The sequence below is a fragment of the Lethenteron reissneri genome, chromosome 68, assembly GCF_015708825.2.
Source record: "Lethenteron reissneri isolate LAM-NWPU_2019-01 chromosome 68, ASM1570882v1, whole genome shotgun sequence".
NCBI lineage: Eukaryota > Metazoa > Chordata > Hyperoartia > Petromyzontiformes > Petromyzontidae > Lethenteron > Lethenteron reissneri.
The window spans coordinates 3,706,140-3,724,086 of NC_083846.1; the positions used below are offsets into that span (position 1 = coordinate 3,706,140).

A 17,947-nucleotide genomic window follows, 5' to 3' on the forward strand; every position below is an offset into this window, starting at 1 on the left:
CTTCCCCCCTCTCCAACCATTATATAAACGGAGTGGTAGCTCTTGCAATCTCTCATTTACTTGATACAGCTATCGTGGCTGTGACGGTTCCTATTTGAAGACGGAAGCTTGTTTTGCCTCCGAAACGTCGTGATTTTTATTTTATTTTGCTTTTATTAATTTTAATGTTTTACCTACGTGACTTTACCGAAAAAACCTAAGAATACGATCCTTAAACGCGCGGCGCTGTGATCGTCTTTGTCCTACGGCTCAGCCGAAAGGCGTTTTGTTGCCAGATGAAAGGGGTACTGGCAAAGGAGGTCCCATGATGAAGATGCTCACCCCGAGCTCTCATTCCACTGATAGTGGCATTGTCCTTGTGCTGTGTACGCCTATTGGCGTCCTCTGGTCTAACACCGTTTGAGACGAGGCTCAGCAGAACGTGTGTTTTTTGTTTGCATTTTGACCACAAGTATTGTGGTTAATGCAGACATGATTCCTTGTAAAAGGTTTCAGTTTGGTGTTTTAACAACTCAACATCTGATAATTGGTGTTTTACCCTTTTATCTGGCAACAAAACTGACACCTTTTTTACGAGGAGTCATGTTTGCATAGACCACAATACCTGCAGTCATAATGCAAACAAAAAACATAACTCTGATAATGTATACACTGTCCTTGAAGTTGAGCTCTCATACTCTGATGGTGCATTGTCTTTGAGTTGTGCGCCTTTTGGCGTCATCTGGTCCAACACCATGTGAGACTAGGCTCTAAGGAAAGCTGTCTCGGGTGTGGACCAATCAACTTCAAGGACAGTGCATCCATTATCAGAGTTGTGTTCTTTGTTTGCATTATGACTGCAGGTATTGTGGTCTATGCAAACATGACTCCTCGTAAAAAATGTGTCAGTTTTGTTGCCAGATTAAATGGTAAAAAAACAATTATCATATTTTTTACTGGCAAATGAGGTACCAACGGTGTAAACTCAACATCTGTTTTGTTGCCAGATAAAAGGGGAAAAAACCTATTCTCAACTATTTTGTACTTTACCAGGTAAGGCCCACTGAGCTACGTAGCTAATTTTTCACAAGCGACCTGGCCACAAATGATAGTCCAACGAAGTGGCTTATCGCGTGGAACATTTACAGCGGCCAAATACTCTAAACGCACGTGAAATAAGTATAACCCGTAAAAACAAAGTTTTTCACTATAAATCCTTTATATGCGTGGCGGCTAGAGTCCTCTCGTCCTCTGGCTTGAGATGGCTGCCACCTATGGGTCAGATGATTGCATTGCACCATTAAGCAATTGGTAATTAAATATAATATTTTTGTCCTAAAAAGCGTAAAATTTTGGAAAATTTTTTTCACGAAAATGCATTGTCACGCACAACGAGTCTGTGTGGAAAATGTCAGCTCGATTGGATCACGGAAAGTGGGTTAAAAACGACCGAATGATTTGCACGGTCCTAAGCAAGCAAGCGAACTTAATATAAAGGATTTAAAAACCGGAGGACCCGGAAAAAAATCCACGCGACCACGGGGAAGACAGAGAGAGAGAGAGACGAAAACTCCAAATATACAGCAGGTGTCAATGGTTGGGATCGAACCCACAGCCACCTGCATATGAACAAAAAAAAGTTTGTTTCCCTTTGTGGCAATAAAAAAGTGGTGTTAATATGTTCAAACACCAAGCAGAAACTTTTTGCAAGGAATCGCCTTCTGGCTTCCTCTGGTCTAACACTAAGCGATTGGGTCTTTCGGTGAAGTCAAGTAAATAAAAAAACAATAGATCACGACGTTTCGATCGCAACACAAGCAATCGCCTTCAGGTGAGAGCCTCGTCTCAAACAATGTTTGAGCCTCGTGGCTCTAAAGAAAGCTGTCTCCGGTGTGGACCTATCAGTTTCAAAGACAATGCATCATAGTCTTTGGTTCTTTCGGTAAAGTCACATCGGTAGAAATGAAACGAAATAAATGGCGACGTTTCGATCGCAACACAAGCGCCCGTCTTCAGGTGAAGATCGCGATAGCCACGATGTCTGCTGCCTTGGTGCATCGTACACTTACCAGGGCATGTTTCTTTTGTTTGCATGTTGACCACATGCATATGTGGTTAATGCAGACATGATTCTTAATCTAAGTTGTCTTGTGGTTGTTGCTGTTTGACTTGCATCCCACTGGGATATTTGCACAGGGTTGGTGTACGGTGATTTTTCTGCAATATTTTGCTGTCTTTTCTTGGATTTTCTGTTTGCACATAGTCACATAGTCACTTTAAGATGTTTTCTTGTTCATGTTTTTGTTTTTTTAAATCCTTCATATTAAGTTCGCTTGCTTGCGTGCTTGCGTGCTTGATTGCTTGCTTACGACCGTGCAAATCTTTCGGTCGTTTTTTAACCCACTTCCCGTGATCCAATCGAGCTGACATTTTGCACACAGACTCGTTGTGCGAGACAATTAATGTTCGCGAAATGTTTTTTCCAAAATTTTACACTGTTTAGGGAAAACAAATTAAATATTTAATTACCAATTGCTTAATACTGGCAGACAATCATCTGACCCATAGGTGGCAGCCATCTCAAGCCAGAGGACGAGAGGACTCTAGCCGCCACGCATATAAAGGATTTAGAGTGAAAAACTTTGTTTTTACGGGTTAATTTTTGTTTGTTGCGGTTGCACCCGATTCAAGAGCGGAATGGCTCACAGAGCTATACCTAATAAATGAACTTTGAACTTTGATTCCTTGCAAAACGTTTCTGTTGGGTGTTTTAACATCTTAACACAGCTGTTTTATCGCCAGAAAAGGTAAACACCTATTCTCGCACGCTTGATGTGCGTCACGTGGGCGGGTTTTTCGATGACGGTCACTTTTATAACCATGGGAGAACTGCACTGCATCTTTTCGATTTAAAGCTTTCGTGACTGCAGGGATTCATCTTCTTGGTTCTTTCGGTAAAGTCACGTAGAAGGGAAATAATAAAATAAAAAAAGTAAAACATTATTTTATTATGTTTTATTTTTATTATTTTATTAAAAAATAAAACATTATTTTATTATGTTTTATTTTTATTATTTTATTATTTCCCTTCTACTATTAAAAAAATAAAAATAAAACATTATTTTATTATGTTTTATTTTTATTATTTTATTATTTCCCTTCTACGTGACTTCACCGAAAGAACCAAGAAGATGAATCTCTGCATCTTGTTGTTTTAAGTGTTGCCTTCGGGGGGTTCAAAGTGCAGGTGAAGCTGTTCTATTCCTTCGATCAAGCCACTGCCGGCTGGCAAGACGCGCTGCTTTTGCGGCCGTCTGGAACGCTCTTCCTTCCGATATTAGGATGCCGCTGAGAGCTACGATGCACTTTTAAAGCGTCATCGAGATAGAAAAACTAATTTCTTCAAGAGCTGATTTTGTGTTAAGTTTGCTGCCCTTCCACCGCACCTCCGGTTAGCACGTTTGGCTACGTACGGTGTGAAATAAGTTCAATGTACGCACATTATAGCCATGAAATAACTGCATTGCCTCTCGTTTTAAGTATTCTTAGGTTTTTTCGGTAAAGTCACGTAGGTAAAAAATTAAAATGAATAAAAGTAAAATAAAATAAAAATCACGACGTTTCGGAGGCAACACAAGCTTCCGTCTTCAGGTGGAACCGTCACAGCCACGACAGCTGTATCAAGTAAGTGAGAGATTGCAAGAGCTACCACTCCGTATATATAATGGTTGAAGAGAGGAAGGGCCAATTACGGCACACTTTTTAATTAATATGGTAAGGTGAGGCTTAAGACTAAGAATAGACTGCATAGTTTTTACGGGTTAATTTTTTTAATTGTCATTGTTACTACGAATCCGTCATGAGCGTTGAGTGACAAACGACGGTACCTAACAATGGACTTAGAGCATTGTTCCTATCACAGTTTTATCGTCGGCACCAACCATCACGTCTCTCTCGCACCACGGAGAAAGAGAGGTCGGCACTGAGTCTTGCGGTCGCAATCGGCACGGCGTTCACTCAATCTTCGGGTTCATTGATGTAAAAAAAAAAGAATAAAAATTCGCGTAAATTTCAAATGCTCAAATTTTGTTGTTGCTTGCTCGTTCAAATAAATCGATAAGGGAAATGTTGAGAGAGTGGAGGAAGACGTGGGAGGAGGAGGAGGAAGAGGAGAAGAGATTTCAGTGGTAGCTCTGCAGTGTCCGCTTCCATGGTGCCGTTCCCTCTCAACGTGGCTCTGCGAGATTTCCCTATCGGCCCCTTCTTCGTGTCGTGACGACGCCAATTCCAGAGGGGGGATAACTTTAAAGTCTTTGTTTTTTTGTACCTTTGGTTTACGCGCGCGCTCTCGTTACAAACAAAAAAATCCATTCCGTGTGAACATGAGGTATTCCTTTATCGTACATCATCAAACAAACAAAACAAAAAACCTTCAAAGGTACGGCCAAACTTTGGCTATACATTAATACACTTGAGAAATCAAAGCATGCATATCATATACATCATCCGTGCGTTTGTAATTCCGGTGAACGTGACTTGCGTGCCACCATACTCGACCGGAATGTGTATGCGGTCTCTTGGTGTCAATAACGTTACACAAATCGGGTGACTAACACACACACACACAAAGGCAAAGATCCCCCGCATAGGCTTGAACAGACTGTAGGGGCAAGTGCTGTTAGCGAGCAGCACCTATGAAGGCCGGCACTGTGGCACACGAGGTGGGTGGGTGGCCAGCACCACGCCCGGCCGCCTTTGTCACCGCAGTGGCGATGTTTAGCTACACACCGCACCGGGTACTCATTTGAGGCCGAGTCGACCTAGGGGGAGTCCCATGACCGGCGCAGATAATCGCCACCGGCGTTGGCCGTCAGCGGGAATCCAACTCGTTTCTTCGGGGTTTGCAGTGCAGCTAACAGCTCCACATCTACCGGATTAAAAGACGCGTCTTGCAGTCCGGAAAACGACGTGATAGCAATGTAAAGCTTTCGTGACTGCAGGGATTCATACTCTTAGTTCTTTCGGTAAAGTCACCATGTAGATAAAAAATGAAATTAAAATTAATTAAAAATAAAAAAAATAACGACGTTTCGGAGGCAACACAAGTCTCCGTCATCAGGTGGGGACCGTCACAGCCAGATTTGCTGCATGTCTGACATGGCCGTTGTTTGCAATTGCACCCGATAATATTAATAAAAAAACATTGTGGTTGAAGTATAATAACCGAACACAATACAGGATATCCCGACAAATTTAACGTGAAAAATATCTAAACCTGTCCCCAAACATGAACTCAAGCACAATATATTCATTTACTTTTTGAAACCGCTCCGTCAAATCAACAACAAGGCAACTCCTATGACTAATTGGGAATGGGATGCAAGCGTAGGATTGATCACCCTGTCGCTGGCCGCCTTTGGGGAGGGTGTATAGTGAGAAAGGCCGAAACACCCTGGGAACCAAAGGTTCACTACTGACGATGCGCTCCCCAAATGTCACCAGGCTCACTATTCATGAACTCTTGGAAGTGCTTGCACAAAGGATAGTAACATCTCATCCTGTGTTCTTGGAATCTTACTTTTGTTTTCGGGGGGGAAAGTGATCCAAGGTCATAAAAAAGACTTCAACAAATCCCGAGGGACTCCATTCAATCCTCAGAACATCAAGGCAAGCTTTGAATCCGGCCACGTGTTTCCCAACGGTTGCGCGTGGGGAGGGGGGACTCTGCCGTCCGGGTCTTCTGCTCCGTGCGGTACCCTGTGCGTGCCTGTGCATGCATGCATCTGACGCTCGCCAGGCCGTGTGCTGCAGATTGCCGATTGTCTTTCCAAGTTCTCTTGCATCCTTGCAGCGACGGCCCGCTTCGGTGCTCCAGACGCAAAACGACGTTAAAGATGCGGGCGTCTGCGCGGATGGTTTTTGGTTTGAGAACGAAACGCGTGGCGTGACAACAACAACCGTTGAAACGAAAAAATTATAATAAAAAAAATTCACAATGAACCACGAAACAAAAACACAAGACGTGGCATAACCCCTCCCGACCCCCCCCGCCCCCCGCCAAACAAACATTCCCTAAACATTCCTGAAAGAGCAGACACGTTCCAACCCTGCGGCGCCAAAAATTTGTTGACCGTGTTACGGAGAACATCGGCAAAGAATGTCCGAACCGGTCACGGGCCTCCCCCCCCCAGGTCCTGTCCTTCCCCCCGCACCTCCGATGAGCAATGGTTTGGCTACGTCTGGTCCGCAAGAAGTTCAATGTACATTGTTGATCCGTAACAGAGGTTTTTTTTTGGGGGGGTGGGGGGGGGGGTTAGCCATCTAACACCTCGATTATGGATAATATTGGTCGTGAAAGCCTACGAGATAAACTGTACATTGTTCTTCGTTCCCCCTGCACCTCTCCGATTAGTGACGGTTGGCTACTTACGTACGTACAGGTCGACTCAAACGAGTACCTGGTGCAGTGTTTTGTAAAAACAACTGCCCCGGCAGGCAATACGGGGGAAGATGACCTTTGACACTTGGTCTTTTGCGTGGATTTTTCTCGCCGGGTCGTCCGGTTTTTATTTTGTTCCCCCCGCATTTAGAATTGATGACGCATTTTAGGTATTTGGCTGCAACTCGAAATTGCCGCGCGATTGAAAAGCAACTTCGTTGAGCTGCCAGGTCGCTTCTGAATAAAATAAGCTACACAACACAGTGGGGACCTTACCCGATAAAAAAACATTTTTGTTAGAAAAAAATAGTTTAAAATAACTTTTGTAATAGTTTCTTTGGCGGACTACGACACGAACGTGCGGATTACGAGCTGGATGGGGCCCCGGCACACGGGGCACGGCCTGTGCTGCCCGTGGAGCCTCTGGGCACAGGCGAAGCACGACACCAAGTGGCCCGTTCCCCCGTGCACGATCGTCGCGTCCCGTCGGCGCACGCGGCAGATCACGCACGTCTCCGTCAGCCCGGCCACCGCTCGCTCCTCGGTGGCGGCCGCTACCGCCGTCGAAGCCTCCTGCTGCTGCTTTCCGCGGCGCTTTGCAGCAGCAGCAGCGGCGGCGGCCATTTTAGCTACCCTGGCAGCCATTTTGACCCCACCGCCGCCATGTCCAACGGCCGTCGCGTCTTCTCCGTTCCCTTCTCCGTCCCCTTCTTCGTCCTCCTCTTCGTCCACCACCTCCACGTCCTCCTCCTGCGCTCCCACCTCGGCGTCGGCCAGAGCCACCGCTGCCACCTCCTCGTCGTCCTCCTCCTCGTCCGAGTCACTGCCCGGGTAGATGCCCGAGTCTCTCTGCGAGTCTCTCCGCGGGGACCAGCAGTAGAGGCAGTAGCGGTGGGACAGCAGGTTCACGATGAGGCACTCGCTGCAACGCCAGCTGCCCTGTGTGCCGAAAACCACCAAAAGATACACGTTTAGAATATCCCCTCGTTATTCGTGAGGGATACGTTCCAGAGATGTTTCGCGGATGATTTCGGCCTACGAAAATCACGCGCTGTGTTTGCCCACTATCACCGTTCCTGTTCCCTCTTCACATTGCCATGATACGGCTACCACTCATCAACCCCCATTCATTCATTCAATCCATTCATCATTATTTATTATCATTAAGTGGCTATCACTCATTAAGCCCATTAATTCAGTACATTCATAATTTACTGTTATAATAATAATTATTCTCATATGGCTATCACTCATTGACCCCATTAATTTAATTCATTCATCCATCATTTACTGTCATAATTATTATTATTCTAATGACATGTCTATCACTCATTAACCCCATTCATTCAATCCATCCATCCATCATTTACTGTCATCAATTTTGCTTTCACCTAATTAACGCATCATCACAGATTTGCCTCCTCTCATCTATTGTATTCACCTCATCTCCACCATTACACTCACACATTGTACCTTTCTTGATTCGCTGTAAAGCGCCTTCGTTAAGGCGCTTCATCAATTCCGATAAGATCTCATAACTTTATATCTCATCGCTTTATCTCTCGTCGCTTTATCTCTCGTCGCTTTATCACTCGTCACTTTATCTCTCGTCGCTTTATCTCTCGCATCACTTTCTCTCTCTCGATGCAGCAGTCGTGTAGAGTTTCAGATGCGAGATTCGTGGATAGCCAAACATCGCGGATGGCCAAGTTCGTGAATAACGAGGGAATATTTTTTTTGATCCCGTGGCTCTCATAGCTCTTATCCAATCCCTCATGGCCTTCCACCTTGTCTCTCCTCTCTCCTTACACCACGGATGAGGTGGGACGTTGCTCGGTTTGCTCGCTTGTGCCAAGAACCAGGGCACCGCAGTGGCTAGGAGATGTTAACCACCTCGCCTGGTATACAGGAAGTCGTGGGCTCGATCCAGACCCTGACGCCTGCTGCTGTATATTTGGAGTTTGTGTCTCTGATCATCATCACGGTGGCTATGATATGTTAACTACCTCGCCTGGTAGACAGGGGGTCGTGGGTTCGATCCTGACCCTGACGCCTGCTGCTGTATATTTGGAGTTTGTGTCTCTGATCATCATCACGGTGGCTATGAGATGTTAACTACCTCGCCTGGTATACAGGAAGTCGTGGGTTCGATCCCGACCCTGTCGCCTGCTGTAGGAGTTTGTGGTCGCGTGGATTTTTCTCCGGGTCCTCCGTTGAATCCCTCCACATTTAGAATCAACGTCACGCGTTCAGAGTGTTTAGCTGCTATACATTTCCACGTGATGATGATAAGCCACTTTGTTGAGCTCTTATTTGTGGCCTGGTCGCTTCTGAAAAAGAGCTACAGAGCTCAGTGGGGCCTTACCTGGTAAAATATGTTTTTTTTTACATGAATGTTGCACAGGTGTGTGACACGTGTGTGTGTGTGTGTACAGGCGTGAGTATTGTACAAGTGTGCATGTTGTACAGATGTGTATGTTGCATAGGTGTAGCGTGGTTGTGTGTGTGTGTGCTGTATAGTGTGTGTTTTGCACGCGTGTGTGTAGAATGTGTGTAGCGTGTGATCTGGACAAAGTCCCATCAGTGAGTTCCTCCGGAAAGCAAAGTCTGCTTTGGCTGGGTCATGCCCAGCCACCGCATGCCTCAACAGCTTTTGTTCGGCCGGATAGAGGGGGCTAAACGGGCGCGGCACGGGCTAGAGAAGAGATGGAGTGGACTTGCCGATGACTGGTACCAGCGGTGTCAAGATCGGCCTCTGTGGAGGAGGCTCGTGAAGGACGCTACTGGGCAGTTGGAGGCAGTCGCCCTCCATGAACAACAACGAGTGAATCGCCGGGCGGCTAAAGCACAGCAAGTTGGCACAATAGGGGGGCACAGGTGGTGCATTGGCCCAGTGATCTCAGTCAGTCGACCCGTGGCACCTGCTGGGTCTGCCCCGTGACCTCCTGCCAGCGGGCGTTCGACACTTCACGTGGCCTCAACGTGCACCTAGCATGGCACAAGCGTCGTGGCGACGTCACCGCCACTGAGTGGCAGTTGTTGTTGTTGTTGTGTGTAGCATGTGCGTGTGTGTGCCCACTTACGCTGGGAAAGGCCGTGTGTGCACGAAGCACGGCAGAGCCGAGGCCTCCTGCATCCGCACCCACAAACTCCGTCTCGCAGGGGCTCTGCGACAGACCAAAGACAAAGATCACCCACCCACCGTGTAGCCTTTAACAGATTGAGGGGCAAGTGCTGTTAGCGAGCAGCAACCTATGAAGGCCGGTACGGCGCACGAGGGGGGGTGGGTGGCCAGCAACCACGCCCGACCGCCTTTGTCTCCCCAGTGGCGATGTTTACTACACACCGCACTGGGTGCTCATTTGAGGCCGAGTCAACCTAGGGGAGGCCCAGGACCGGTTCGGATAATCGTCACCGGTGTTGGCCGTGAGCGGGAATCGAACTCGGGTCGCTGGGGAGATCGCACACACACCCACACAGCTCAGTGTGAAAAATAAGAATATATTTTACTCTTTATGGTAATACAGCAGGGATGTGCTAATATGTTCAATACACCAAATAGAAACCTACTGATTGGCCTACACCAGAGACAGAAGCCTTCTTTGTGGCCTAGTCTCACCACCAGTGTCAGACCAGAGACTAACGCCAAAAAGCGAACAGCACAAGCACAATGCACGTACCAGAGCATTTGATATTGGCAAAAAGGTCCCATAATACACACAGCTCACTCAGCGCACACTCACACCCTCAGGACGGTCCAGTCCACGGGCCGTCGTGAGCCTCCCACCACCACGCCACGGCATCACCAGAATCCAGAGGTCGCAAACGGGTTTTGATTCTTTACCCGTACCCGACCGCACCAGGATCGCAAACGTGTACCCGTACCCGGCCGTACCCTACCCGTACCCGGCAGCGAGCCCAGCAAGCGCGGCTTACCCTACCCGGCCGGGTACGGGTAGGGTAAGCCGCGCTTGCTGGGCTCGCTGCGTCCCCGTGGCACGGCACGGCCGTGTCGGTGGCAAAGGCGGTCCGTGTCCGTAGACGGTTCGCCACGACGCTCCCGGGGGGGGGGGGGGGTTGCAACGCCAACCGGCTCGCTAACTCGCTCGCTCGCTCACTCGCCTCCTCATCGTCGTCGCCGTCGCCCATCCCGTCGTGCAGGTAGTACTCGTCGCTCAGCACGGACGACACCTCGTACTCCTCGTCGAACCCTCGGCCCGCCGCGTCCGACCCGGAGTCGAACCGGGGCTCGCCGGCTCCGGGGTGCGCCGGCGGTTGCGGCGACGGCGGCCGGTGAGGCGGCGGCACCGGCAAGGACGACGACGCCGTTGCCGCGTGCTGAGATGCGGCCCAAGCGGCCGTGCGGGCCTGCTTGTTGGTGGGCGCAGTGGCGGCCTCCATCGCTGAGGGCGAAGCGTCGTCGCCGGGTTACGGTGGGCCATCGTTTGGGAGACAGCGGCGAGGATAACGCGCAGCGAACCGGCGATTGTGAGATGTACGTACGTTGAACTTCTTTCGCGTCACCGTCCGTAGCCAACCGTGGCTAATCGGAGGTGCCGGAGAAGGACAACAAACTAAACAATGATGAAAGGTAAAGTCATATTGCGCTGTCTTTGGGTTGTACGCCTTCTGGTGTCATCTGGTCCAACACCATGTGAGACTAGGCTCTAAAGAAAGCCGTCTCGGGTGTGGACCAATCAACTTCAAGGACAGTGCATATATTATCAGAGTTATGTTTTTTGTTTGCATTATGACTGCAGGTATTGTGGTCTATGCAAACATGACTCCTTGTAAAAAAGGTGTCAGTTTTGTTGCCAGATAAAAGAGTAAAAAAACAATTATCCTGCAATGATTTTGTTTGGATCAAGGGGGAGAGCTGCGGTCCGCGCTGAATGCGGTGGTGCCATGTGCACCCGTGCCCCTTACCGGAATCGGATAATTTCCTCCGAGACGACCGTGCCGGGTTCTCCTCAAGGTCACGGCAATGGTTGGGCATCGCCTGCGAAGGAGGTCAGAGGTCAGAGGGCACGGGGGAGGTGGGTAAAAAAGACAAAAATTAAAAAAAATAAAACATCATCATGGGATCTCGTTTGGCAGGACCAAAACGTGAGAATAGGTTTTTGCCTTTTTTCTGGCAACAAAACAGTTGTGTTACGATGTTAAAACACCAAACTGAAACCTTTTACAAGGATTAATTTGTCTTATTGGCGAGCGGTAGCGCAGTGGTTAGCGCACTGCACTAGGCACTCAGTGAAACAGAGTTCAATTCCAGCTCACCACCAATAACAGTGGCAGCGAATGTTTGAACCGGTCCTGGGTCGTTCCCTAGGTCGACTCAGCCTCAAAATGAGTAACTGGTGCGGTGTGTATTAAACACCGGCACTGGGGAGACAAAGGCGGCCGGGCGTGGTGCTGGCCATCCACCAGAGGTCGCAAACGGTTTTTGATTCCTTACCCGTACCCGTACCAGGCCGCACCAGGGTCGCAAATGGGTACCCGTACCCGTACCCTACCCGAAATGAGTGACAAACGGTGACTCACCAGTGACTCACGGCCTACCCGTACCCGTACCCGGCCGCACCAGGGTCGTAAACGGCTACCCGTACCCGTACCCGGCCGGGTACGGGTAGCCGGGTATCGGGTAGGGTACGGGTATCGGGTACCCGGTTGCGACCTCTGCCATCCACCCCACCCCGGCATTGGCGTGCTATGTCGGCATTCATGGGCGGTGCTCCTATCAGCACTTACCCCCTGCAATTCATGAAACGCTACACAGAATCAGAATAATTATTTATGCCGGAAGAATCTGATGAGCCATCAAGCTCTTTTTCGCAGGCGTCCAATTCGGTGCACGGGGTAAGGACGTTACAACAAACAAAATAAAAACACGATAGGAGTGCGAAGCACAAGAGTGGTAAACAAATCACCAAAACACAAACAAATACAACGAAACCATCCCCACCCATCCTTCCAGACAAGGCTCACCCGAGGTATTTTACTTTTTTTTTAAAGCGACCTGGCCACAAATGATAGCTCAACAAAGTGGCCAAATCACTTGGGCATTTATAACGGCAAAATAATCTAAATAGTATAAACGCACGTTTCTAAACGTGGGAGGGGAAAACCGGATGGCCTGGAGAAAAAAATCCACGCGACCACAGAGCAAGAGAGATGCACATTCTAAATGTCATGAACTTTTAAGATATCACGAAGCGATAATTTATCCGGGTCGCAATAAAAATAATAAATAATAATACTAATAATGATATCGGCATCATCAACCGGAGGACCCTGAGAAAAAAGAAACCCACACGACCACGGGGTGAGAGAGAGAGACACGCAAACTCCAAATATACAGCAGCAGCAGGCGTCAGGGTTGGGATCCAACCCACGACCTCCTGTGCACCAGGCGAGGTAGTTAACATCTCATAGCCACCGTGATGATGATGAGAAACGCAAACTCCAAATATACATACAGCAGCAGGCGTCAGGGTTGGGATCGAACCCACAAACTCCTGTATACCAGGCGAGGTAGTTAACATCTCCTAGCCACCGTAATGATTATGAGAGACGCAAACTCCAAATATACAGCAGCAGCAGGCGTCAGGGTTGGGATCGAACCCACAAACTCCTGTATACCAGGCGAGGTAGTTAACATCTCCTAGCCACCGTAATGATTATGAGAGACGCAAACTCCAAATTTACAGCAGCAGGCGTCAGGGTTGGGATCGAACCCACAAACTCCTGTGTACCGGGCGAGGTAGTTAACATCTCATAGCCACCGTGATGATGATGAGAGACGCAAACTCCAAATATACAGCAGCAGCAGGCGTCAGGGTTGGGATCGAACCCACAAACTCCTGTATACCAGGCGAGGTAGTTAACATCTCCTAGCCACCGTGATGATGATGAGAGACGCAAACTCCAAATATACAGCAGCAGGCGTCAGGGTCGGGATCCAACCCACGACCTCCTGTGCACCAGGCGAGGTAGTTAACATCTCATAGCCACCGTGATGATGATGAGAAACGCAAACTCCAAATATACATACAGCAGCAGGCGTCAGGGTTGGGATCGAACCCACAAACTCCTGTATACCAGGCGAGGTAGTTAACATCTCCTAGCCACCGTGATGATGATGAGAGACGAAAACTCCAAATATACCGCAGCAGGCGTCAGGGTTGGGATCGAACCCACAAACTCCTGTGTACCAGGCGAGGTAGTTAACATCTCCTGGCCACCGTGATGATGATGAGAAACGCAAACTTCAAATATACAGCAGCAGGCGTCAGGGTTGGGATCGAACCCACGACCTCCTGTGTACCGGGCGAGGTAGTTAACATCTCATAGCCACCGTGATGATGATGAGAGACGCAAACTCCAAATATACATACAGCAGCAGGCGTCAGGGTTGGGATCGAACCCACGACCTCCTGTGTACCGGGCGAGGTAGTTAACATCTCCTGGCCACCGTAATGATTATGAGAGACGCAAACTCCAAATATACAGCAGCAGGCGTCAGGGTTGGGATCGAACCCACGACCTCCTGTGCACCAGGCGAGGTAGTTAACATCTCCTGGCCACCGTGATGATGATGAGAGACGCAAACTCCAAATATACATACAGCAGCAGGCGTCAGGGTTGGGATCGAACCCACGACCTCCTGTGTACCGGGCGAGGTAGTTAACATCTCCTAGCCACCGTGATGATGATGAGAGACGCAAACTCCAAATATACATACAGCAGCAGGCGTCAGGGTTGGGATCGAACCCACAAACTCCTGTATACCAGGCGAGGTAGTTAACATCTCATAGCCACGGTGATGATGATGAGAGACGCAAACTCCAAATATACCGCAGCAGGCGTCAGGGTTGGGATCGAACCCACAAACTCCTGTATACCAGGCGAGGTAGTTAACATCTCCTAGCCACCGTAATGATTATGAGAGACGCAAACTCCAAATATACAGCAGCAGGCGTCAGGGTTGGGATCGAACCCACAAACTCCTGTGTACCAGGCGAGGTAGTTAACATCTCCTAGCCACCGTGATGATGATGAGAAACGCAAACTCCAAATTTACAGCAGCAGGCGTCAGGGTCGGGATCCAACCCACGACCTCCTGTGCACCAGGCGAGGTAGTTAACATCTCCTGGCCACCGTGATGATGATGAGAAACGCAAACTCCAAATATACATACAGCAGCAGGCGTCAGGGTCGGGATCGAACCCACGACCTCCTGTGTACCGGGCGAGGTAGTTAACATCTCCTAGCCACCGTAATGATTATGAGAGACACGCAAACTCCAAATATACAGCAGCAGGCGTCAGGGTTGGGATCGAACCCACAAACTCCTGTATACCAGGCGAGGGAGTTAACATCTCCTAGCCACCGTAATGATTATGAGAGACGCAAACTCCAAATATACAGCAGCAGGCGTCAGGGTCGGGATCCAACCCACGACCTCCTGTGCACCAGGCGAGGTAGTTAACATCTCCTGGCCACCGTGATGATGATGAGAAACGCAAACTTCAAATATACATACAGCAGCAGGCGTCAGGGTTGGGATCGAACCCACGACCTCCTGTGTACCGGGCGAGGTAGTTAACATCTCATAGCCACCGTGATGATGATGAGAGACGCAAACTCCAAATATACAGCAGCAGGCGTCAGGGTCGGGATCGAACCCACAAACTCCTGTGTACCAGGCGAGGTAGTTAACATCTCCTAGCCACCGTGATGATGATGAGAGACGCAAACTCCAAATATACAGCAGCAGGCGTCAGGGTTGGGATCGAACCCACAAACTCCTGTGTACCAGGCGAGGTAGTTAACATCTCCTAGCCACCGTGATGATGATGAGAGACGCAAACTCCAAATATACCGCAGCAGGCGTCAGGGTTGGGATCGAACCCACAAACTCCTGTGTACCAGGCGAGGTAGTTAACATCTCCTAGCCACCGTGATGATGATGAGAGACGAAAACTCCAAATATACAGCAGCAGGCGTCAGGGTCGGGATCGAACCCACGGTTTCCTGCATACCAGGCGAGGTAGTTAACATCTCTTAGCCACTATAATGATGATGAGACACGCAAACTCCAAATATACAGCAGCACGCGTCAGGGTCGGGATCGAACCCACGACCTCCTGCACACCAGGCGAGGTAGTTAACATCTCCTAGCCACCGCGGCGTGCCCATTGTCATGCAGTTTTAGGATATCACGAAGCGATATTTTATCAGCGTCGCAATGAAAATAAAACGATAATAATGATGATGATATCGGCATCATCAACCGGAGAACTCGAAGAAGAAAAAAACCTCACACGGCCACGGGGTGAGAGAGACAGAGAGACACGCAAACTCCAAATGTACAGGTGGGGGGGGCACGTTTTTCTTTGTCGTGTATGATGTCGTGCATGATGTCGTGATGAAGTCACTCGACATTCCTCGCAAGGCGAGAAGCTATTTTTTTTAAAGGCGCACCCTAAGACAGTGACACACACGCGCGCACACAGACACCAAGACACACAAAAGACAAAGGTCCCCCGTGTAGCCTGAACGGACTGTAGGGGCAAGTACTGTTAGCAAAGGCCAGCACGGCACACGAGGGGGTGGGTGACCAGCACCACGCCCGGCCGCCTTTGTCTCCCCAGTGGCGATGTTTTTACGCACCGCCATCCAAGTACTCATTTGAGGCTGAGTCGACCTAAGGGAGGCCCACCCAGGACCGGTCCAGACAATCGTCACCGTGGTGCTGGCAGTGAGCGGGAATCGAACCCGGGTCCGCCAGGTTCGTAGCGCAGTGCGCTAACCGCTGCACCACCGCTCCCCACTCCAACACACGCACCAACACACACACCCACGCATACCTATACACACACACACACACACGCATACCTATACATAGGCGAGTGCACACCCACACCCCCACGCATACCTATACATAGGCCACTGCACACCCACGCAACTTACGGAACACAATGCGTGTCTTACACGCACGGATCATCATCGCCGATCGGCCATGATCAAGTGATGCAGCTATCAAGTGATGCAGCTATCAAGTGATGCAGCTATCAAGTGATGCAGCTATCAAGTGATGCAGCTATCAAGTGATGCAGCTATCAAGTGATGCAGCTATCAAGTGATACAGCTGTCGAGTGATACAGCTATCGAGTGATACAGCTATCAAGTGATGCAGCTATCAAGTGATACAGCTATCAAGTGATGCAGCTATCAAGTGATGCAGCTATCAAGTGATGCAGCTATCAAGTGATGCAGCTATCAAGTGATACAGCTATCGAGTGATGCAGCTATCGAGTGATGCAGCTATCAAGTGATACAGCTATCAAGTGATGCAGCTATCAAGTGATGCAGCTATCAAGTGATGCAGCTATCAAGTGATACAGCTATCGTGCTGTGACGGTTCCACCTGAAGACGGAAGCTTGTGTTGCCTCCGAAACGTCGTGATTTTTATTTTATTTTTATTAATTTAACATTTTTTACCTACGTGACTTTACCGAAAAAAACCTAAGAATATGAATCCTTGCAGTCACGAAAGCTTCAAATCTAGAGTTAAGGGAATCATCGTTTTTGTCACACTCGGGGGGGACGCGGGGGGCTATCTCTGTATCTGTGCGTTTTAAAAGCCTCTGCTATAAATAGGCTCCAGGCAGGGAACACGCGCACAGAACGAGGCATTAAATAAATACCGCGTTCGGCTGCGAGCCCGACGCAATCTCCACCCAACCACCGCACTGAACTCTGGCCGAGGAATCACGAAACCGGTTGTGTTTTGCCCGTAAGCCATCGAATTTCCACGTGACGGCCGCATTCTCTCTCGCGCTCGACAACAAAAGTGAGGGGGGTGGGTGGGTAGGGGCAAGAGATACTATAGCAATGCCTAACCCACCCACCCACCCACGATTTTTAAATTCTTTATATTAAGTTCGCTTGCTTGCTTGCGTGCTTGCTTGCTTGCTTACGACCGTGCAAATCTTTCGGTCGTTTTTAACCAATTTCCCGTGATCCAATCGAGCTGACATTTTGCACACAGACTCGTTGTGCGAGACAATTAATGTACGTGAAATTTTTTTCCCAAAATTTTACACTGTTTAGGGAATTTTTAAAAAAAATATTTAATTACCAATTGTTTAATGCTGCCAGACAATCATCTGACCCATAGGTGGCAGCCATCTCAAGCCAGAGGACGAGAGGACTCTAGCCGCCACGCATATAAAGGATTTAGAGTGAAAAACTTTGTTTTTACGGGTTTACTTGTTCCGTATTGTAGCCACGTCACTAGCACACACACACACGCACAGACACAAAGATCCCCCAAATATAGCCTGACACATGCAGACTGTTAACGATTAGCACCTATCAAGTCCGGCACTGTTAGCACACGATGGGGTGGGTGGGCAGCGACCACGCCCGGCCGCCTTTGTCTCTCCCTCGTGGCGACGTTTACGCACCGCGACAGAGTAGTGATTTTGAGGCCGAGTCGACCTAGGGGAGGTCCTGGGACCGGT

At 48.9% G+C, this 17,947-nt stretch overlaps 1 protein-coding gene across 1 annotated transcript in view; it reads right to left on the reverse strand.

Annotated features, from left to right (window-relative positions):
- Positions 1–4,356: 4,356 nt before the first annotated feature.
- LOC133360395 (E3 ubiquitin-protein ligase Mdm2-like) overlaps positions 4,357–17,947 on the reverse strand; it is a 28,351-nt gene continuing 14,760 nt past the window's right edge. Inside the window, exons 2-5 of the mRNA XM_061579099.1 lie at positions 11,345–11,417; positions 10,541–10,821; positions 9,502–9,585; positions 4,357–7,357 (exon numbers count right to left, since the gene is read on the reverse strand). Of these exons, the coding sequence (XP_061435083.1) occupies positions 6,764–7,357; positions 9,502–9,585; positions 10,541–10,821; positions 11,345–11,414 (1,029 nt within the window). The 5' untranslated portion in view covers positions 11,415–11,417 and the 3' untranslated portion in view covers positions 4,357–6,763. The remainder of the gene's footprint in view (positions 7,358–9,501; positions 9,586–10,540; positions 10,822–11,344; positions 11,418–17,947) is intronic.